Genomic DNA, 23831 nt, shown 5'->3' with positions numbered 1-23831 from the left:
GCTATGGAAGTTCCGCAAATCTCACAATCACTAATTCATGTTATGGTTACTAAAAAAATGAAATTTCGAAAACTTTGCTCACTTCGAGTACCCAAAATTCTTACTGGACACAAAAACAACGGATGGGCAGTGCACTTCAGTTTTTGACACGCTAGAATGAAGAAGGCGATGGTTTTCTTTCTCGGATAGCCACGGGGGATGAAACTTCAGTATCGTATGACACCCCTGAAACCAAACGGCAATCAGTGGAATGGAGACACACTTCATCCTCAACAAAGGTTAAGCCTAAGCAAATCTTGACACCTCGAAAAGTCATGTGCACCATTTTTTGAGACAGATAAGGCATTTTGGTGATCGATTTCTTACCACGAGGCCAAACAATCAATGCACATGGTTATTTCGAGACCATTAAGAAATTGCGCGTCGCAATACAGAACAAGCGCCGAGGATTACTGTCAAAAGATGGTGATTTTTTTCCACGATAATGCCCGACCTCACACGGCGAATGTCACCAAACAACTCTAATGGGAATTTCACTGGGACGCGTTTGATCATCCTACGTACAGCACGAACCTCTCTCCTAGTGACTTTCATCTCTTCTTACACCAAAAATCTGTCCTTGTTGGTCAACACTTTAACGATGATGACGAGCTGATAGAACATGCTACCACATGGTTGAATACACAGGCGGCAATCTTCTATGAAGAAGGCATACAAAAACTTGTGCCACGCTATGACAAGTGCCTACACAATTTCGGAAGCTATGTAGAAAAGTAGTTTAACAGTTGTAGATTTATGTACAGTAAATATATTTTCTGTATCTATAAAAGTTGGTTTCATATAACCAAACGGAACTTACTTTAGAAATGACTCGTGCTACATGTCCTGGAATATTGCTCAAGTCTATGGGACCTGTACCACATAGGAGTAAAAGGGGGTATTGAACGTGTACAAAGGACAGCATGATTGACCACAGGTTTGTTTAATCCGTGGGAGTGTGTCACAGAGACACTGAAGTAACTGAACTGGAAGACTCTTGAAAACAGACGTAACTATCCCGAAAAAATCTATTACCATACGGACATTCAAGAACCGTTTTTATATTATTACTCTGGTGATATACAATAACTCCCTACGTATCACTCACGTAGGGATTGTGATAAGATTAGAATAATTACTGCACACACAGACACATTCAATCATTCTTCTCGCGCTCTATACGTGAATGGAACAAAAAGAAACCCTAATAAATACACAAAGGGACGTACCCTCTGCCATACGCCCCACGGTGGTTTGCAGAGTATAGATGTAGACCCATTTAGTTGTATTTTTCACATAATGAATCTAATTATGTACCGTAATGCTTTTAGTTTTTATCATTGCTTACCTAATGACTACTAAGACTAATAATAATCTACTTCAAATGACACATTATTATTCCAGGTGAAAGTCTTAGCAACAGAACACTTATCAGGACACATGGTGTACTTTTTACATCACAACTAAGGTATTAGTTGTATCAATGGTTGATCCAAGCTATACTAATCATAGAATGTTCATTCACTGTATGTAATTGAAAGATGTAAGTAGTTGACAATATTATATATCTGTTCAAAGTCAGTTTCAATGCGCTGCCAGTGCTCTCATATTCTGATGATAGGAAAACAATATATACACCATTCGCTTGGTTATTGGTGGCATCCTTTTTCGAGCATGTCTTTAGTTTGCACATGCTTTGTGCACATCCCTACAGATGACACTTTTCATCTAGGTGTCGCGACAGTACCTAATGCTTAATGCATATGTACTTGCTCTTCCAAACAACAGTCAATACGAGTAAACCAGTGGCGTCTTTACCTGTGGTTACTCGTACTTCAGATACTTGGGCTATGCACGGCTCCATTTAAAAAGAATAACTCGGTGTAGTCACAGGGTCGAGCCACGCAAATCATAACCCGTAGCTGTGACCCTGCAGTCAAATAGCCTACGCATTGGCTAGAATTGCGAGTTAATATATACAAAATAAAAGTTAAATGAATAACAAAAAGAGTTCTATTCTAATGCCAGTAACTGATGAAGACGACAAAAAATGTTTAATAATTTTTATTCAAGAAAAGACATTTCAAATAAACAAAGTGGTTCTACGATATTGAATTGAAATAGACAAAAAATACCCATAAGTGCTAAATATCATTTAGTAATCGCGAAAGGGTTACGGGGATGATAGATAAACTCCAGTGGAAGACTCAGCAGAAGAGACGCTCAGTAGCTCGGTACGGGCTTTTGTTGAAGTTTCGAGAACATACCTTCACCGAGGAGTCAAGCAGTATATTGCTCCCTCCTACGTATATCTCGCGAAGAGGCCATGAGGATAAAATCAGAGATATTAGAGCCCACACAGAGGTATACCGACAAACCTTCTTTCCACGAACAATACGAGACTGGAATAGAAGGGAGAACCGATAGAGGTACTGACGGTACCCTCCGCCACACACCGTCAGGTGGCTTGCGGAGTATGGATGTAGATGTAGATTTCGTTATCACAGTACACGAAATATTCACTAGCTCAAAAGGGCTCAACATGACGATTAACAATTGACACGCGCAATACAAAGAATAGTAACTCCTATTTTATTCATTCACAGTTCCGTAAATCAAGCGGAAATAGTTAGTCGTACTTTGGAGCACAATCATACCTCTCGAAATATTAAGTCCAATCAGAAGTTAAAGTATGGTAGCCGACGTTCACTGCCCAGAACGTCACATCTTCGCAGTCAGATTCTACTCGTTATTATAGGCATGACTTCCTCTTTCCAACTTCACATAAACTGTCCAGAATCGTTCCCTTGAGCTCCTTACTCGTCAAGTCCCAGCCTCCACTTGACTCCCATAGGGGTTCCGTTACTATCTGCTTTTCCATTTACTGAATGCCATACTCACAAAAAATAAGTTGTTCTTAAGCTATGCATACATGATTTGTGATCGCTTCCCGGACTAAACTAATATATTAACAACGATATTTAAATAAAGAAATGTTATCAACATTCTGTCACTCAGATCATTTACATTAATTATAAATGAGGTTTGTCTATAAGTAAATATGCCGGATTCTTTCGCAAGTGCGCTCAGGTTAAACGACAATGAATTGTCGCTGAAGATTATTTAAACATTATTTATTACACGTGCAAATAAAGTTGACTCGGCGCGGTGGCTGATGGGAGCGACCGTAAAGGCATTTCCCATTTACAGTAGCTCCCGTCAGCCACCACGCCGAGTGTCAACTTTGCGCGAGTAATAAGACTTCTTGAAAGAAGCAGCTTTTGGTTCTGTTTTGAAGTGTGGCGTCCGCTAACAAATAAGATTGACGACTTTTCTATGAGCACACTTCTTTAATAGCACTTGTAATCAACGTTTAAATAAACTTACTGGCAAAATCTTAAACTTTTCATTAAAAAACACAAGATGACAAAATATGAGGCACCATACTGTATGCTGTATTCATTTGCTGTGTAAACGTGGAGAATACGATGTTCTGACACACATTTGCACAATGAAAAAGATATAAAAGACGTTGTAAATCAACAACAAAAATAGATACAGATACTATGTAGCTTTCAGGGATAATGGTTATAGTGCAACGCTATCATATGAGATACCCTTTGTTGAAATCGCATGATGCGATTAAAAGTTTTTAATTCAGAGGTAAATTATATAATTGTTTATTCACTGTGAAATATTAGCTTCTGTAGTTCTGAAGATATTGAAACGTTGTTGTGGCATTGGATGCAACTTATTTTCTGGTACTGCCGATGTACTCAGATTTGCATTAATATTTGATTGTAAATTACACACATCAAAAGTTTTGCGTCACCCCGGTTCCCAGAACTCCTGAAGATAGACGTTGACTGGATATTGTATCGCATACCCAGTCCCTTTGACTGTTCAGAGATGTCACTAAACCCGCCCAAAGATGTAAACAGCCATGCATGGTCAGCGCCTATTAGACAGAGGGGGTCCGACAGCCGATTAGTTCCAATCATTCCACCAGGAAGGACGTATACAGTTCATGTTGTCTGTAATTCGATCATGGCTAGATGGTCAATATTGTGCTTCGATCGCATCCGCATTGTTACTTTGTGCCAGTAAATGCTCTGAACAAGGGAAGTGTCCAGGCGTCTCGGAGTGAACCAAAGTGATGTTGTTGAGACAAGGAGGAGATACAGAGAAACAGGAACTGTCGATGACATACCTCGCTCAGGCCACCCAAGGGCTACTTCTGCAGTGGATGACCGTTGCCTACGGATTATGGCTTGGAGGAGCCCTGACAGCAACGCCACCATTTTGAATAATGCTTTTCGTGCAGCCACAGGACTTCGTGTTAAGACTCAAACAGTGCGCTGTAGGCTGCATGATGCGCAACTTTACTCCCGACATTCATGGTGAGATCCATCTTTGCAACCACGACATCATGCAGCCCAGTACGATGGGCTCAACAACATGCCAAATGGACTGTTCCGGATTGGCATCACATTCCCTTCACCGATGAGTGTCGCATGTCCCTTCAACCAGACAATCGTCGGAGATGTGTTTGCAGGCAACCCAGTCAGGTTGAACACCTTAGACACACTGTCCAGCGAGTGCAGCAAGGTGGAGGTTCCCTTATGTTTTGGGGTGGCATTATGTGGGGCCGATGTACGCCACAGGTGGTCATGGAAGGCACCGTAACGGCTGTACAATACGTGAATGCCATCCTTCTGCCAATAGTGTAACCATATCGGCAGCATATTGGCGAGGAATTCGTCTTCATGGATGACAATTTGCGCCCATATCGTGCACATCTTGTGAGGGTGGTTCGATGAACACTCTGCCAGGCACTTGAATGTGATTTGCAGAGTATCCATGTAGATGTAGAATGACTTCCTTCAGGATAATGTCGCCGCTCGACTAGAGTGGCCAACATGTCCTCCAGACATGAACCCTATCAAACATGCTGGGGATAGATCGAAAAGGGCTGTTTATGGACGACATGACCCACCAACCACTCTGAGGGATCTACGCTGATTCGCCATTGAGGAGTGGGACAATCTGGACCAACGGTGCCTTGATGAACTTGTGGATAGTATGCCACAACGAATACAGGCATGCATCAGTGGAAGAGGATGAGCTACTGGGTATTAGAAGTATCGGTGTGTACAGCAATCTGGACCACCACCTCTGACGGTCTTGCTGTACGGTGGTACAACAAGCAATGTGTGGTTTTCATGTGCAATAAAAAGGGTGGAAATAATGTTTATGTTGATCTCTATTCCAATTTTCTGTACGGGTTCTTGAACTCTCGGAACTGAGGTGATGCAAAACTTTTTTTGATGTGGGTATTATACACACTCAAAGAGCTATGAGAAATTATCTTTCAGTTTTTCTCAAAGCCCACTATAGCTCAGAGCACAGCCAGCCCCCTTAAGCCATCATTACATTGTCCATATACCTCTTAAGGGATCTTCCCCCACATTTGGTCCTCTGCTAATACACGTGGCTCCCTGGAGCGGCCGCAGCAGCCCACCTGGCTACGAAGTGATCTCGGCCCTGGGGCTGCACAGCTTCGCAAACAAATTGTTTATGTTGTACCAGTTCTAGGCAGCAGATTAACTTGTCTAAATAACCTTAGCATTACAGTGTATTATCATTAGTATAATAATGTTTTTTGTTGTATTTAATGTACCTATTTATTTTCATTGTATAATATGTTGCATATCTTTCAGGATCAAGGTGTGATAACAGGCCAGTATTTGTGTAATTTGAGCACATCAGTCTTTATCTAGTTACCATTGTTACCAGTGGCATTCCCTCAGAGACCATCGCTGCTTGATGGCCAGTAGTGTAGCATCAGTGGGGGTGTTCTTGCTGCACCCATCACTTCTGTGTGTAATACTAATATGGTGCATGTAGCATTCCAAATAAAAGTTGTAATAACAGGCCAACTATACTTCTGTGTCTTCGACCTGTAATCAGACGTAACATTATACTGTTACCATGATCACCAGTGTTTTCATTTTTGAGCCATCCTTGCCCTAAATGTGTTGTAAAAGAGCCCATAGAGGGTACCTTGTCTACTTCTAATGTCAATAGTTTTTTTGCTTTATTATACTTTTGCAGTTCTCTATTACCTCTGCTGTACATAATTTTTATGGTGCATTATGTTCAGAATAGTATGTGTACACATACACTAATCCTAAGGAAAATGTAAACAATGTACTACTATTTTCTCCACAAATGAGGTATCATATTTTGCTGCACTGCTTAGTTTCCATTTGTGAAATATCTTCACATCCCGATGAGCATATAGACCTTTAATTCAACCAAAATATGGATGGAGCAACAAATAACTTTCAGCATTCAGTATTGTGGCCATTACAAATGGCTCAGTGCAAAGTAATTGCCATTAGCAATTCCTTTTACTTAACAAATGGCTTTCAGATAACTGCATGCTAAAATGCAGTTACCTATTCGTATGGAGTTTGTCAGACACTGTACAGTTAAAGTACGGCTGACATTGCACTTCCATTGTCTGATAAAATGGATTCCAATTTACTGAATCAGGGTATAGAATCACTGAAAACATTTTTCATAATCCATGCAAGTCCCGTACATCCTTAAAAACTTGGAAAATATATCCTAAAGAAGTATTACATATTTTACACCTGTTCTAATTTGAGGGAAAGGGCCACAAACATTGACACTAGCTGTAGTGGCTTGGTTGGTAGAAACAGGTGTAACTCACCTTTCATGCAGACATACTATGGCTTCATCTTCTGACACAAGACAGATGTAAAACGCTTTGTACTTTCACATGCATCTTTGGGAAGTAACAATACTCCCAATTTCTTCACACATTTTACCGCACTGAAGTGACTATAAGCCTGATGCGTATATCAGATCAGACGGTCTCCAGCTTCAGTCAGGATGTGAACACACCATGTATTTGATTTTAGGTGTTGTCAGAAGAATAATACGGTATTAAATATTTGATAGTGTGCAGTCAGAGATATGGTTGGGCTGTGAAGCAATTGTTCCTTTATTACCTATTAACATTTATCGGCACCTTGCATATCGGCCATGTAGTTGAACAAGTACAGGAAATACCTCTGGCAAATTGAGTTTGCCTCAAACATGAATAATTTGAGGTACATTGCTTTAACACTGATGTTGAATGTGCTAAATGTTCATGCAATGGTCTAATTAAACAGAGCACAGTATACTAATAAATGTAACAGAGGAACTCTTACAGGCCAGCACAATGGCAAGCACTTCTCAGTGCTGCAATATGGTCACTAGCAGCTGGTCAGTAAGTGACTGACAACACTACGGTACATATCACAAATTTGCCTTCATTGTTATGAATCTGAAACAAATCTGCCCCAAGGCCAAATTCTGACACATCTGCAGCCAGACAAAAATCCTCATTCATGTCAGGATGATAAAGAATGTTTGCACTGCATAAAGCTTCCTCTTTCTGTCAGTTCTGACTATCATTCAATCAGTATCAGTGTGCATATTTCTTAAGCAAATTTGACAGAGCTGCACTGCTGAGTAGTTGATTCAGCAAAAAACTGCTAATAAAAGGACACGAATTTGAGAACTGACTTGGTTTCTAAGTCTTGGGAATAGGAAGGTTCCTAACAGCACTCAATTTATGTTGCTCAGGTTGTGTACCCTCCAGTAAAATAATGTCCCAAATAGTTGATACTGTGTGCAGCAAATGTTGATTTCAGAAGGTTGGCAGGAATTCGAGTCCTCAAATTGTGGCAGAACCTTAAACAATGATACAAGATGTTCTCGCCATGTGTTGCAATAAGCAAATCATCTACAAAAACCATGAGACAAGAAGTCAGGGCCACAGACAGTGTACATGGTGGCTATAAAAACTTCAGAACTAACATTTAAACAAAACATTGGCACCTTCTACTGGTAACTGTGATCAGCAAATATGACAGCAGTGTATTTGAGAGACTCCTTCCCAGAGGAACCCACTAGCATGATCATCACAAGTCAGTGCTGGTTAAGGATTTGACACTGTAGAAACACTGAATCTTTTCAAAGTTTTCTGGCTGAGTCTGTATAGGAACCAGAGTTTTATTTACATCTCGTGCGTCTTGAACAAGTCTGACACTTCCATCAAATTTAGAAACTGTTAATAATGGACTAGAATGAGGGTTGAAAAACTTCTCAAGATAGCATATTTCTGCTTTCCTTAGCAATAGCCAACTGCTTTGCCCAGAGGTTGCTATACGAAGCATGACAATACTTTGTGAGTATATACATCCATTGTATCAGTGTACCACTTATTACATCTCTTTAAAAAAAATGTAACTATTTATTTTTAGAGGAAACACTCTCCTAGTAAATTTGTTTGTCCTTTGATTTATCATGATCTGTTACTGATTTTTAGTGAAGTTAGTTTATACGTTTAGCTTAAAAAAATACAAAAGAGAGATAATAAGCAAAATAATGAATTTCGTAGGTTGCCAATTACGTATTATATCTGGTTTTATCGAGCGCCAGGCTCCCTACAAATTATTGTAAATGCAATAGCGTAGTATTACTCAGCTCCAGTTCACTATCACAGAAAATAGACAAGTTTTAATAAAATTATTTCACTGGATTCCTTCAATTAATTTCACAGAATATTTTTACATAATTTTTTCCGCTCTGGCTATCAGACATTGTGCTGTGAAAAAATATTTTTAAATGTACCTCGTAATGGCAGCTATTTGTTAAGTCAGAGATCACTGTTACTCGCTCCGCAGCAGCTGGAAACATACTAAATAATTTTCATTAAATATTCTTTTCTTAAGATAAATGTGGCGTAGGTTCTTGAAATAACACACGGAGATCACTTTATATTAATATATTCTTAATAGGACACAGTTTACACCATTAAATATTTGCAATTACGTTACGACAGAAACAAATGCTAGCGCAGCACAATAGCTTGCGTACCTTATTCCAGCTAACACCAGGACGAACAGAACAAAACAGACTAGACAGAAGAATGGCATTGCATTGTATTTTATACTCTTACAAAGATAATATTTCTTTTAATTACTTACACATTATAATCTCATACAATAAAAATGTCTTTTTTGCATCTATCGATCTATATTGTATATTTTTACAGTTAGTGTTATTACCTTTCACCGATAAATCGGTTTGCAATTCATTTTGAGTCACATACAGTCATTTTTATTTATATTTCACCTCGATAATGGTGAATATTGCAAAAGGGACACTACACACTCAAGATTGCTCTTAAAATACTGCTTCAAATTCTTGCAAAACATCAACTCACTTCTGAGTGTAATAGAGATAATCAGATTCATTAGCTTGGTGTACAGTGAGTGGGCATGTAGCAAGTGATTGTGTTTTCAGCAGTTTATCATCAGTGATGTCACCAATGTATTGTATTTTTAATGTTTGCCAAAACTGCTCATGGCCCACATAACTCTGAATCAAATTGGTGGTGGCAATGTCACAATCTACACTGATGTGGATGGCAGCTAATCCACAGGTAGATCCTAGTGTTTGTGCTCTAATACAGTGTTTCCTACCAAATGTTTGGTCATCAAACTATTGACTGCCACGAACAAGTGTTCCAATTTACTTTCCTGTATTTAAATGTAATACAGAGCCTGCCATCTCACGATCCCTATGTAAGCGATATGCAAGGGGTTGTAGCATATTCCTAAAGTCATTATTTACAGCCAGTTCTTGAAACTTCGTTAACAGGGTTTCTCAGGATAGTTAATGACTATCTGTCTTCCAGTTCAGCTTCGTCAGTATCTCTGACATTTTCCCACATATCAAACAGACCTGTGACCATTCATGCCTCCCTTCTCTGTATAGGCTTAATGTGTGTGGTGGAAGCCTTCAGTGGTGTGTAGTGAACCCACTCACTCAGACACCATCTGCAGAAGTGTACAGAGCACTAGCTCATGCAGACTGGTTAGTGTAATAAATACTTTGTATCCTTCCATTGTGCACTGTAGCATAAATGTGTCATGTAATAAAGGGGTCAGTGTACCTCTTCCTATATTCCTATCCTAATGATAGCAACAACATTTTGTGTGTGTGTGTGTGTGTGTGTGTGTGTGTGTGTGTGTGTGTGTGTGTGTGTGTGTGTGACATGGCAGTAGAAATGTTCCCAACTGCCACCATTATTTTACACCTCCACAGTAATGTCGCCATGTCGTATTACTATTCCTAGGCAATGTCATAACATTTACATAGACCATTGTTTTAATGTACCTAAGGACTGGATTTGTACACATCTGTTGATGTTCAGTATTAATTTTCAAAACTATAGTAGGCTGTCAATTGTTAAAATGTGTGAATCGTTTAAAGAATGCACAGTTGTCAATTTATGATCTTGAACTCAGCTTTTTTATTTTTTTTTAATCAGCAAAATTGTAAGATAGATCCAGAACTGTAGATGGGATGGAGGAAGACAGTTGTATGATGGAGTGATTGCAGAAATGTCATTGGGAACAATACTTGGCTGCAAGTTACAAAAGGAAACACAATTATTTGAAAGACTGAGACATATGTCTGATGTGCAGATAGGCAGAACACGAGTGAGGGAATCTTCACTGCCTATTATGACCTTCCACTATGGTGAACAGAAACCATGTGAGGAGTCTCTCTGGTGACTGTACTGGTGGGAAAAATAATTAGTTTTGCTTAATTAACCATTAAAATATAATTGGGTATTACCTAAAGGAGATAAATGACAGGTAATTAATAATGGTGAGAAGTTATGACATTAGTTACACTAACTGGACAATGAATTCTGACGTATCATTAATAAAGTGATACGGGCAAATGGCTGACTTTGGGAGAACAGTAGAATCCGTGTCCTAGGATGACTTTGACCCGTGACATTGTAGTTAGACAACTGCCTCAGTACTTTAACCTGTGAGCTTGAGGATAAGGGGGAAAATGTCTCAGGACATCAGCCCCTGATGCTGCCCCTGTCCTTGGCATTTCTCCTAGCTGATAAGGAGAGTGATAAACCCTTCATTCTCGTATTCTCTTCACTACCCAACTCTTTACTTGGACAGTAAACTGAAGATGATTAGTATTGCTCTTCTTTCATTGCTTTTAAATGTATATTCCAGGGAGTAGTTAGAGATTTGGCTCACTAGAGTGTTTTGGTTGTTTTCAGCCAAATACCAAAATTACCACACCAGATGGTAGTGGAGAAGAGGGATTTACAGTTGAGAAGAAATGGGATTATTAGATCCCACATGTGGACACATCCATTTGTACTAAGTTACGCGTATTGTTGTATTTCCAGGGAACGCCATTCCCAAGATTATAGCTGCAGACTACCCTACTGGCATGGAAGGAGACTACGCTGGTGCTATGGAGGCCACAGCATCAACTGCATACACGGTCACTAGTCCTGGTCTGGATGCTACCACTCCTAAGGTACCAACTCTCAACCAACTATTTTGTCTGTTAGGGAACTACAATGTACAAACACAATTCTGTAATAGTAAACTGCTGTAATGTAACCAGATGAGACTTCAGAATGTATTTTCTTTAGTACTTACTGGTGTATCTTCAAGTTACCTCCACACATTAAAGTATGAAAACTGCAGTAGCAGTTAAGTAATTCAACAGCTGATACATCATAGTTTCAAATGTGACACAACTACTTTCATGGGCACTCAGTAGCAGCAATTTTGGCATAACTTCCACATAGCTTGCTGGGGAAAAGCAGCTGCATGCCAGTGTGTGCATGCCTCTTCAGATCTTAGTTTGCGTATTAGACAGCTTTTCAGCTGTGCTTGACATTGGACCTGCACATGTGGTCATCTAATTTAGGTTTCTGGTTATTCCTCTGAATTCCTGAAGGTGAATAAAGAATATGGTTCTTTGAATTGGAATGCAGCCTATTTCTTTCCCCATCCTTTTTTGAACTACTGCTTAGTTTCCAATCTTGTTCTTAAATGGATGTTGGTTCACTTTCTTTTAAACACATAATTGTGATGTGAGACAAATTTCCAAGGTCATGTGGGAAATATGGTTTCTCCCAACGTAATCCTCGTAAAATTGATGATTGCAGTAGGGTGTAAAACAGGACATTTTGTATTTAATTTAGTACATAACGTACTGTTGGAGAGCTAACAATTGTAACTAACTAATGCATAACCTACAAATTATGACTTCCTTTGAATAAAATGTGAAGCAGTAAACTTCACTCTGATTTAGTAGCAATTTGACATTTTCCCTCCTATAGTGTTCTAGGGTTAAGGACTGTAGCGTGTCCACAGTAAATCTTGTCACCATTTCTTATCTCGGTCGGTATCTACCTGCAGAAAATGTACTGATCAGTTCTCAATAGGCAATACACCTCTAGCCCAACATGTTGTTATTAGCATTATTCGAAGTTGGCAGCATATTGGCAATGGGGAAGCATTTCACTATTTTTATCACAACACTGAACTTGATGAAAGTGCTGCTGGAAAATGAAATGTCTTCTACTGGCACAGTGATACCCAATAGTGAGTGTTTCTCTCAAATTACCAATATAACCAGGAATTGGAAGTTTGCATCCAAAGGTGGGACTGCTGGCATATTGTAGAGGAATAACAAAAACAAATATTCTTAAAACCTCGAGCAACCCTAAAGACAAGTTTCTAGGAAAAAATATGAAACTAAAATGTTGGTTAGATTACCACAAGTTGTTGCCAGATTTGAAGAGCTCATAGTAGGCATTTAGAACTTCAGTAAAGTACAAGAACACACAGAATCATTTGGCATTCCTCTGCATGGAGGAACTGAGTGTTTTACTTCTTAATGAATAGGCGATTGTTGAGTATTTTGTATATTATGTAAGCTGAGTGAAACATACAGATTCCCAAGATCAGAGGAGTCTTCTACTGTGACTCAAAGGGCAGTTGTTTGCTAGCTTGCCATCTCATAAACAGAATGGGAGACAATTCACTTTTGAGCAAAAAGAAAGTAGTGCTAGTTGATGTGCTGCTCATTAAAGCATCATGGAAGAAGCATGCAAACATTGTCATTACTGTTCAATGAAAGTGAGGGCTAGAGAATAGGATAAGTATGTAGTTGCTGCTGCAACCAATCGGCATTTGTTGCCATAAATTTGATGGAAAATAGTTTTTTCATAGTGGCAATTTGATTTAAATACGTAGTAAATTGACAAGGTATTAATGGCCTAATGTGTTATTACATTTATGAAGGTGACAAATTTCAATGTTTTTTGTGACAAAATCAACTCATTAACAGATTAAACAGGGAAATGCTAAGGAAATGTGTAGATCATTATGAGTATAGTTTACTTTTTTCTTTGTTAATGGAAGGCATAGTGATTAAAAGGGGGCTCCAATTCAAAATTGAAGCTATGAATCTTTTTGTTATTTCAGTACTGCCCTTTTCTATTAAAAACAAATTACTGTTATCAGTGTAACATTTTATTCCCATTTAGCTTCCTAATGTAAAGTGACCACCTGCTTCTGGTGTTTCCAGACTTGGGCACATGGACAGTACATGCTAACTGCCAAACCAGGCATCACAGCTCCAGAACCAAACACTGGCATTCACTTCCCTTCGCAACCTTCTGGGACAGCATTTCAGGTAACCGCCACTCAAAGGGAAGTTTCAGATGGTGGTGGTGGTTGTGACAGTGATGACTGAATTGCATCCTGTTGTTGGGTGGGACATAATCTCTAAATTTTTGAAGTAGTTAGATGCTGATTTAAGGATGGTTGCCTCACAAAGATGGTTTACACAATTTGGCATAAAAATTTATTTCTTGTAAATTTTAAGTCCTGATCCCTACAAAGAGGAAATTCGTTCTCACCTCTGCATTAATGTGTTTACAGGCAAAATAATGTGATCATTCTGCCAACATTTCTTCCATAAAAGCCAGATTTATATGTTCAAAAAGTGCAAGTCACATTCCAGAATCTGCGTCTTGCTGTGTGTCGATGTGTCGTAAAATGGTGAGACAGAGATTAGTCCCACCTCTGGTACAGATAGGTTAAATTGCTGTTACTGTACGTGCCTTTTAAATGACAGAAATCGACCATTTCATGTTTTACACATACTGCATAAAGGGTGCTGTGACTAGATTAACTTAAGTTGTATAGTAATAAAGGCTTGCTGGTAGTACAAGAAGTATGTCTCAATATCTTCATTTCCAGCAACACCAGGCTGCTTTTCTTATTGAATTCTGTTATCTAATCATAATACAAAGGTCCCACTTATTTAGTATCCTAACTGTGCCCATACATAAAAGAAAAACATTTGCAAATGCCTTTGCTGTTGCTGCTGTCTGCCTCTGGAACAAGCTGCCTGTAATCAGTGCACCACTCATTACGCACTTTATTTTAAGAGGAAACAGAAGCAATTCTTTCTTTCACTCTCACAATGTTTACCCAAATATTAAACCATTGGGTGAACTTCCCCCATGTCAAATAGCAAAGCCAATGTTCCCATCTTCTCCCAGTCATGCTTCTTTCTCTTTTTTTATCTCCGAGTCATGCCACTTTCTGTTCCCTTATATTCATTACCTCTTTGTTATTAAGTTTGCCTTCCTCTCCCTTGTCCATTGCCCTCTCTTGTACCCACTGCTACTTTCACTTGTAATTAAAACCTACCTTCCCATTACTTCTATTTCTCATACTTATCGAGTACAAATTTAAACTGCATGCTTTTTAATTGTAATACTGTTACTTTTAATTTTCTAACATACTATAACATGCTTATCATAATATATGTAATGTAAAATATCTAGAATGCCTGGATATATGTAAAAGTGTGCCCAATGGCACTAATCTTGCTAGGGTAAATAAACAGATATATAAAAATATTGTAATTTACAATTAAAGCTCAGGAACAAATTAGTTCATTTACAGATCATGGAGCTTTACTGGAAGACTGTGATCATTAGAAATTAACATCATAAATACTTCCATGCTCCCATTCCCAAAAAGGCCAATTTTAGCAATATGTCAAATAAACTAATTTTTTCCCTAACATTACTTCTATGATCACTGAAAAACTACTTGTGCTAAATACTTAGCTGTTTCACACACAGCTCTAGGTGCATTATGGCTGTTCTGTACAAAAATTTACCATGCTACTAGACAGCTCACAGACCAATTGCTCTGTGATCTGCCTGTGTGCCCACCAGTGAGTGGTCTGGGAGGGGAGGGAAGAGTGTGGGGGGGGGGGGAGGCAGGCAGGCAACATGTTCACCCCTCAAAATGGGATGGAAATGTTTGACAGCCTGGTACATAGTAAGCAGCTCCATATTTATAGTGCTCATTTAATTTGTGGCTCTGTAAGTTGCCTAGAAAAAACGCCATGAGTTTCCAAGATCACTGTGTGTTTTGCTGTAAGGCTATGCCCAGTGCTACCTGACTTGTGTTGATCAAAAGCCTGATAGGTGTGCCGGGCTTCAGGTGTGTGAACGGGGCATCTGCTAGTGCTGTCTTCATGTTCAAATGCTTTAGGTGATTCTACAGACCACATGATTTTACTGTTGCTGGAAGTGTTTATACTGGAGAGACGAAGATAAAGGGGCCGCTACACAACTGCAATGTGTGCTAAATGATAGTAAAAATTCACCATGCCAATGAAATGTGTAAGGTCCTTGTATGTGGTAAGCCATGATGTATTCTGAATACCTAAAATTTTATCACGTCTCTGTTCCAATCCAGTGGAGGAAACCTCATATCCCAAAAAAGAAATCCTTATTTTTTACAAATGCATACTTCTCTGCATTGATAAGGATACCAAAGTCTTCAAGACTTCGGAAGAGTTGGCACAAATGTTGTAAATGTTCTTGCAAGGTTTTAGAAAAGGAGATTTCATAACATACTATGCTTCCATCTGTTACGTCTCTACAATGTTGTGTAAATCATACAGCATAAAATTGTAATGAAAAAGTCTGACGGCATTATAGTGGAACATTTTCTTTATGTCGTCCTTTACCATCAGAATCTCTGATAACGCTTTCATGCGATCAATGACACTCAAAAAAAGATAACGTGCCCTGGTGCAGGTTCCCTATCCCTTCATGCATAATCAGGTAGTTAATGACATTGTCAGTTTAGTTTGCTTTGTTTCTGACAGTAGAGGTGGAGGGGAGAATCTCCTTGGTTGGAAAGGGTTAGGTTACAGAAGAGTGGTAACTTTTGCAGAGTGGGCAGAATAGTTGCCTGAAGTAGCAAATTATTACTCTTTCTTTAATTAACTTACTGGTCTAAAACACACATTTACTTAGTGAGGTGTCAGACTAAAATCACTTGTCAGAATATCAGATGCTTTCAACAAGGAATAGAAAAGATCTCAAGATCTTTATTGGAGGTGAGCGCTGTACTGTCGTGCAGTTTGCTAACTACTGGCCACCTGGCTTAAGTAATGAATCAACTATACTATGAACTGCTTCACTGGTACTCACATGCCAGATTGACTACTGTACAAGAGAAAAGTACCAAGCAGTAACTTGTTCTTGCTATTCGCTGAGATTCTCTTTGAGACACTCTGTTCAACACTATTTGAATGAATATTGTAAAACGCTACCTAACTTGAAGTTGCTGTGTGTCCACCAGATTCTTGTCATCTTGTAGTTGAAGTCTCTACTGCTCCCCCAGGTGTTGCTTCAGAGCATCACTGCCCTCTGCATGCTTGGTACTGAAACTGAATACTCTCTATATTCTCTGCTATGTGATTATTTTGTATTGTCTTAATTGACTATTGTTGCACACAGCTCTTCTCAATCTCTCTTTGGAAAACTCCCTTGGATCCTTCCCTTGACATGTGGTCTCCTTAATTTTTGATTACCACTCTAAATTGAGCTTGGGATTCAATCATTGTGCACTTGGGATAGTTTCCTGTTACTCCATTGACCTTGACCCCTGGTGCTGATGCTGAGGTGTCAAATGTATTACCTGCTGGCATGTTTGACCAGCCTCAAAGAACCAAAATAGCATCCAGCAGCTTTGGGAGGCATCTATACCCGATATCCTGTTTGGATCCCGTCATGCACGCAGGCGATCTCGCATATGAAAGCTGGCTACTTCTTGCATTGCTTGCTTGCTTCAGAAACAAGCAGAGCACGCTCAGACAATACCATTCTCTTCTCCAAATCGTAATTGCCACAATGCCACCTTTGCTATGAGGGAGCTAGATCATGCTCTCAGTTCATCCCGATCCTCTGCCCTAGGGCCAGACGCCATCAACATTCAGATGTTGCAGCACCTTTCTCTTGTGGGCTAGCACTTAACAAGTACAACCGCATCTCGGCAGATGGCACACTTCCCAGATGCATGAAGCCATTGTCATACCCATACCCACACCTAAGCCCGGTAAAGACAATAACCTTCCTTCTAGCTACTGCCTTATCTAACAGCTGTGTTTGTAAGTTGATGGAATGTATGATTCACGCTCGGCTGGTATGGTGGTAGATTATCGTAATTTACTGACGAACGCACAGTGTCGATTTCAAGAACAGTATTCTGCAGTTGACCATCTTGTTACTTTGTCCACCAATGTCCTGAATGGTTTTCTGCAGAAATACCAAACTGTGACTGTGTTTTTCGATTTTGAGAAGGCCTACGATACGTGCTGTAGAACTGGTATCCTCTATACCCTTTACACGTGGGGCTTCCATGGCCACCTGCCCTGTTTCCTTTAGGTGCTTATAAAAGACAGAGTTTTTAAGTTACATGTTGGTTCAGCCTTGTTGGACACCTTTATCTGGGAAAATGGTGTGCCTCAGGGTTCCATCCTGAGCTTTGTCCTCTTTGCTATCACCATTAACCCTATAATGGCCTGTCTCCTACCGGGCATCTCTGTCCTACCGCCGTGACTTTCTCCTCGGCAGGTATGCATGCCGTTTGTCGGCCATGCATACCACCCATCTTATGCCCCTTCTTTGATCGCCAGTATGAAGTGCGGCCCTCTTCTCTGTTACCTCCTGGAGTCCAGTTTCAGCACTTGCTATGACGGCTTAACTTCAAACCAACTGCAACTCTCCCAGTGGGTGTGAACCCTTCACCACCTTAGCTTTGTGAAGCAGCCCATATTAACCTTAACCTTCATTCATTTCCTAGGGACACTACTCCAGTCTCGATCTATCATATTCAGTTTCAAGATCTTCACATGGAACTTCATGATAGTATCTTTGTATAGAGTGATGGCTCTCGGACTGACCATGGGATCAGGTGTGCCTTTGTCATTGGAACCCGTGTCTTTCGAAATAAGCTTCCAGCACACTGCTCTGTATTTACAGCCAAGCTCTTTGCCCTAAGACCACGAAGTACATCCAGCAACACAGCATTTTCATTTGTGTCCTCTACTCAGACTCACTCAGCACCCTTCAAAGTCTATTTGAGCCATATCTCAGCCCGTGATTTCCTATATTCCCTCTGATAATATCTGTTGTTGCCGTATGTCAGGAGATGGTGTCCCTTTGGCATCGCCAATGGTCCTTCCTTCACAGGAGTAAGCTCTGGCTTATTAAGCCTCTCCCAGCGGCTTGGACAACCACCTCTCGGCCCTAACACAGGGAGGAGGTCATTTTAACTGGGCTGCGTATTAGGCATTGTCTTTTTAGCCATCATCATTTGATAAGTGGCACTACCCCACCACTTTGTACACAATGTACCCAAGTTGTAATTGTCCGCCACTTCTTGGCAGACTGCCCATTTTTTTTTAACTGTTGACATTCCCACTTGGTTTTGCCATCTCATTTATCAGTTGTTTTAGCAAATGACGCGCGGGCTGTCTACTGCATTTTACTTTTTATCTGCCAAAGCAATATGTCGAAGGCCATTTAATTTTTAGTTTTGGACCTCGCTTTCTGCATGGTGTCTCTTTTTAGCTCTTTTTCCATGTGCCTGTATTAACTACCTTCTTTTACATTAATTGGGTCTGATGTATAGTAGCTTTTTAACTCCTCTCTGTCTTCGTGTTCTATAGTTTTGCGTATGACACCAATTGTTTTTGGCACCCTAAAGCAAAAAAGCAAAACAAAACCAAAAAACCAGAAGTCAATGTAATTGATAATCGTAACGTTTTGTACAGATTAAAATTATTTTTTTTCTATTAGTGGAGTAATAATTACATAACCTAATATTCCTCTGGTTACAAATACATAAAGATCCATAACTTGTAGTAAAATGTATCCATATTCTTCAATTAGACGTACTGGAAAATTTACTTCTCTTAATTGATTTTGAATTTGTGTTAGATATTTGACAATTTGAAGTATATTTGCAATGAGGGGCAAAAATACCCCTCTGAGTGAGAATGACCACACTTACTAATTATTAATACTCAATACTTAGTTCATTAAATAAAATCTGTAACTGCACAAGTTCTTCATTGATAGTCACGAGTGGTGCAGTCCATTTTAGACCATGATCTGTAGTCCTCAGAGACTAGAAAATGAATTGTTCTAGTTTAGCCTTTGTTTTTTGAACAAATGCTCATTTGTGGTGATTAGATCTAGTGTTCTATATAAACCCTGACTACAGTGACTTGTTCTTCAGAAAATTTCAACAACTGTCCTATCTACAATCCAGAATACCAATGTGCATCTTTTTAATAAGCAGCATCTGCCTGGTCCAAGGTTCCAAATAAAATTTTACTGATGATTTGCCCCCCACCCCCCACCCACCCACCCCTCCCCTCCCCTTCATAGAAAGATGAGGATTCCCCTTTTCTGTCTGCTTACAGGTCTTGTTAATTGACGTGTTAGGGACTTGGCTTCCTGTAATCATTCTACATTTTGCACAGTCCTCTTACTTAGCATATTACATTCTACCTGACAAATGTTGAGTTGCTCCACTCTGTCCTTACACTGCTGTAATGTCCTTACTCCTACTCTTCTCACAGTGTGAAATTTATCTGGTGTCTTCAGTTTCACATAGATTACAAGTTCCCATACTGGTCATCTTGATTTTGCCTTTATTGTGGTAATATATTCTTGGGGATGCCTCTATCATGTGACTCTCCATGATCCATCTCTCTGTACACTTGACAATTGTAGGTCCACAATCCACTGTTGATAATCAAAATGCACATCATTGTGATTCAAGGCACCATGATGGGTCTGTAAGACAAACCTGATCTTACTCCTCTAAATTTCTAACTTCATCATAGTAATGAGGCTTCAGTCTGTTAGCATACTCTTTAAATTCCTGTATATGATTCATTTTTATTACTACATTAAGCAATTCTATTTTTATCACTTTGTATGGGCATCTAAACTAGGAATCCAACTTTCTTGATCTCCTGTTACCTGAAATGAAATGTTCTGTTATAATGTATTTGCTCACGTCTTTGGCGTCTTTTATTTTAATTTTCTCTCTCACTACTCAATGTGCTTCTTCGTCCTAGCTTTGAATGGATATAGGCCTAAATAATCATCACAATTATATCTTTTTGCAACTCTCTCTCTCTCTCTCTCTCTCTCTCTCTCTCTCTCTCTCTCTTTGCAGGTGTCTTTTTGTAACACTCCTGGTAAGCTTATTTTTCTTCCAAACATTAATTCAAAAGGGGTATTTCCTTTGCTGCTGTGTGGTGTGGTTTTGAAAACAGAAGTACTGTAGGAAATCCATGTATCCCAACTGCTATGATCTCCATTTATGAAATGCCTCAAATAGTCCGCTAATGTCCGCAGTGTCCTTTCTAATGGTCTGTTCATCTGGGGGTGAAACACTATTGTCTGTATCATCTTCTTTCTTAATAATATGCGTACTCTATCAAACACTTGACTTAAAAATTCGAACCTTGGTCTGTGAAAAATATCGAAGGAATATCATATCTTAATATAACTTCTGCTATGAACTCTTCTGCTATTGTTTCTGCATTTTCTGTAGTGGGACTACTGTGGTAAACTTGCTCAGATCGTTCTGAAATGTTTATCTGTTTCCTTTTGCAGTTACATCTAATAGACAATGTCCATATAATATTTGTCAAAAACAGGTCTTGCTGCGTCCATAATAACTAATGGTATTTTAGTTTAACTCTGAGTAAATTTTTTCATTGATATTATTCATACATTCTGATGTAGTCCTCAACATCTCTCTTCATTACCTGCCGCAAACCTTATCTCTTTAAACAATCCAGTGTTTGGTGATTCATTGTTCACCTAATGGATTATCATGTACTTCCCCTTCATAATTCAGTTTCTGTTTCTCGTTTAGCATTGCCTTGTCTTCACTTAATTTATTATTGTTTGTTGTCTGTCTTATGGGCTCTTCGTTTCCCCTTTACCTGTACTTCATCACTTTGCTGCATTCTACTTAATGCAGCTGCATAGACATTCAAACTGCCTAGCTTATACATAATGTCCTATAAATTTTCTTCTAATTTTCTTCATTTTAATAAACGTGAGAAGAGGTCTTTTGCTCTAACAACTCATGTTGACAGCTTGTGATCTGTTACTACTGTGTACCTCCTTCCACACAAATGATCAAAATTGTTTTGTTGCCCATACTAATGCTAAACACTCCAGCTTCGTAGATAAATAATTTCTCACTGCTTTATTCAGCAACTTAGATGTGTACACTAATAGTAGTTGCTCCTGACCTTGCCTTGCATTAATATTGCACCACGTGCCATTCTGCTAGTGACTGTTGTAATAATAGAAAGATTTCTCATGTCAGAGTACTCAAGAGTGGGTAATTTTTGATGTCCTTTAGCAACTTATGCAAATATAGTGCAATTTTGTTGATATCTTCTTGGAATTTTCTAAATTCTACTAAATCTAAGTATACTTTTAATTCATCTAAAAAGAAAGATGATGAGACTTACCAAACAAAAACGCTGGCAGGTCGATAGACAAACAAACAAACACAACTATCGACCTGCCAGCGCTTTTGTTTGGTAAGTCTCATCATCTTTCTTTTTAGATATATTTTTCCCACGTGGAATGTTTCCCTCTATTATATTCATATACTTTTAATTCTTTGCTTTTGGCACCGGGAATCTCTCTACATTCCACTCGCCTGGCTGTACTCCTGTGTTGATTGTTCTGAGTCCCAAATACATTACTTCCTTAACTAGAAATTCACACTTCTCTGGCTGCAACCTCAGCTGGTGTTCCCCGAATTATTTCACAAGAGGCTTAACAGGTCATGCATCGAAGTTGCTGACAAGAATAATATACGGAAGAATGGGGAAAAAATTGAGGGTCAGTTAGATGGCAATCAGTTTGTTTTTAGGAAAAGAAAAAGTACCAGAGAGGCAGTTCCAATGATGAGGTTGAGAATGGAAGCAAGAAACATTTATACGATTTGTCAACCTGTTAAAATTGTTCAACAATGTAAAATGGTGCAATATGCTAGAAATTCTGAGAAAAATGAGTGTAAGCTACAAGGACAAGGAAAGATGGGTAATATATGATATGAACAAAAACCAAAACCAAGACTGGAAGCTAGAAACAAAGTGCTCAAATTAAAAAGGGTGTTAAGACAAGGGTGCAGACTTTCACTGCTACTGTTCAGTCTACACATCGAAGATGTATTCACAGAAATGAAAGAAAGGTTAAAGAGTGAGATTAAAATCCCATGTGAAAGGATATCAGTGACAATATTCGCTGATGGCAATGCAATCCTCGGTGGAAAATTTCAGAAACATCTAAGATACCATACATCCCAACTCACCACCGCCATATATCGCATAGGTTTTTGTTCCAGCTCACAAATAATTCATCATGGCTCCCACCAGCAAAGTCGCATGATTGATTTAAGAACGCACGTTCGATAGCTATCGTTTTGGGACCGCGGCTTCGGTAGCCAAACATTCATGGAAATTACCCAGGGCGCAATCGGCTCGGACGAATTAAAGCAGCCCGCTGTAAAACTCTTTTAGAAACGAACTAACTGTGTAATGTACTATCACCACATACCCCTCCTCTTTCCAGAACCTCCTCCCCAACGTTCTATGTCAGTACTAGTTTTCATAATGGATTTCCGCTCAGGAGACCAAATTGGGCGATACTTTCCCATTCAGGCTACTAATGATAGCATTTTGAGGATTTTTTTAAAGAAATGCAACCATTGCCGTTTGGGTGATATTTGTGTTGATCAACCCGATTTTTGCGCGGCACAGGCTGATCCATGCGTGTTTTTCGTAGTGATTTTAATTTGACGTTATTAGTAATGATGTCTATCGCTCCCCTGCCTTGTGAAATACTGAAATATTGCAACCCCAAAGTTCTGCCAGTCTCAAAATGACTCCACTGCTAACACTGAACTCCCATAGGTAGGTAATTAGGTTATTTAGTAGTGAGTACATATTTGCACCTTAGGTACGGTACCATAACACTAGTAGAGAATGAAAATCGGTGTTCCTCGTCTTTGTTGCCACGAATTTCATTTGGCATTTGGTCATCGCTATACAGTCGTCTGTCTGCCACGAATTTATCCATGATTAGAAACTATCATAACAGCACACACACAGCACAAAAAAAAATAAACGGTAGCACTTAAATTCAATAAGAAGTAAGAACTGAACTGATTAACATAACAATAACTGAGCTCAAGTAAGGCCAACAGTATATAGCAGTTGGGTATTGATAAAGAATGAACGGGCGATAGCCGCCAGTGCAATCGATAATTTAAATGTATCGATAACCTTGGTGATTATTAGTAGTGCTTATTTTTGTGACATGGTTGCAAATTAAAGTATCTTTTACTGTAGGTTATCCGTCTTGAGCTGACTGCAATCTAATTGAAGAGAATTACACAAGACTCGTTTCGCTTTTATTCACAATGCATCTTCCGTGG

At 39.2% G+C, this 23831-nt stretch overlaps 1 protein-coding gene across 1 annotated transcript in view; it reads left to right on the top strand.

Moving 5' to 3' along the window:
- LOC126154559 (uncharacterized) overlaps positions 1-23831 on the top strand; it is a 132656-nt gene that overhangs the window by 88482 nt on the left and 20343 nt on the right. The window contains exons 5-6 of the mRNA XM_049916152.1: positions 11351-11484; positions 13552-13659. Of these exons, the coding sequence (XP_049772109.1) occupies positions 11351-11484; positions 13552-13659 (242 nt within the window). The remainder of the gene's footprint in view (positions 1-11350; positions 11485-13551; positions 13660-23831) is intronic.

The sequence above is a fragment of the Schistocerca cancellata genome, chromosome 2 (assembly GCF_023864275.1).
Source record: "Schistocerca cancellata isolate TAMUIC-IGC-003103 chromosome 2, iqSchCanc2.1, whole genome shotgun sequence".
NCBI classification, from domain to species: Eukaryota; Metazoa; Arthropoda; class Insecta; order Orthoptera; family Acrididae; genus Schistocerca; species Schistocerca cancellata.
This window is presented reverse-complemented; position numbering and strand designations above follow the sequence as displayed.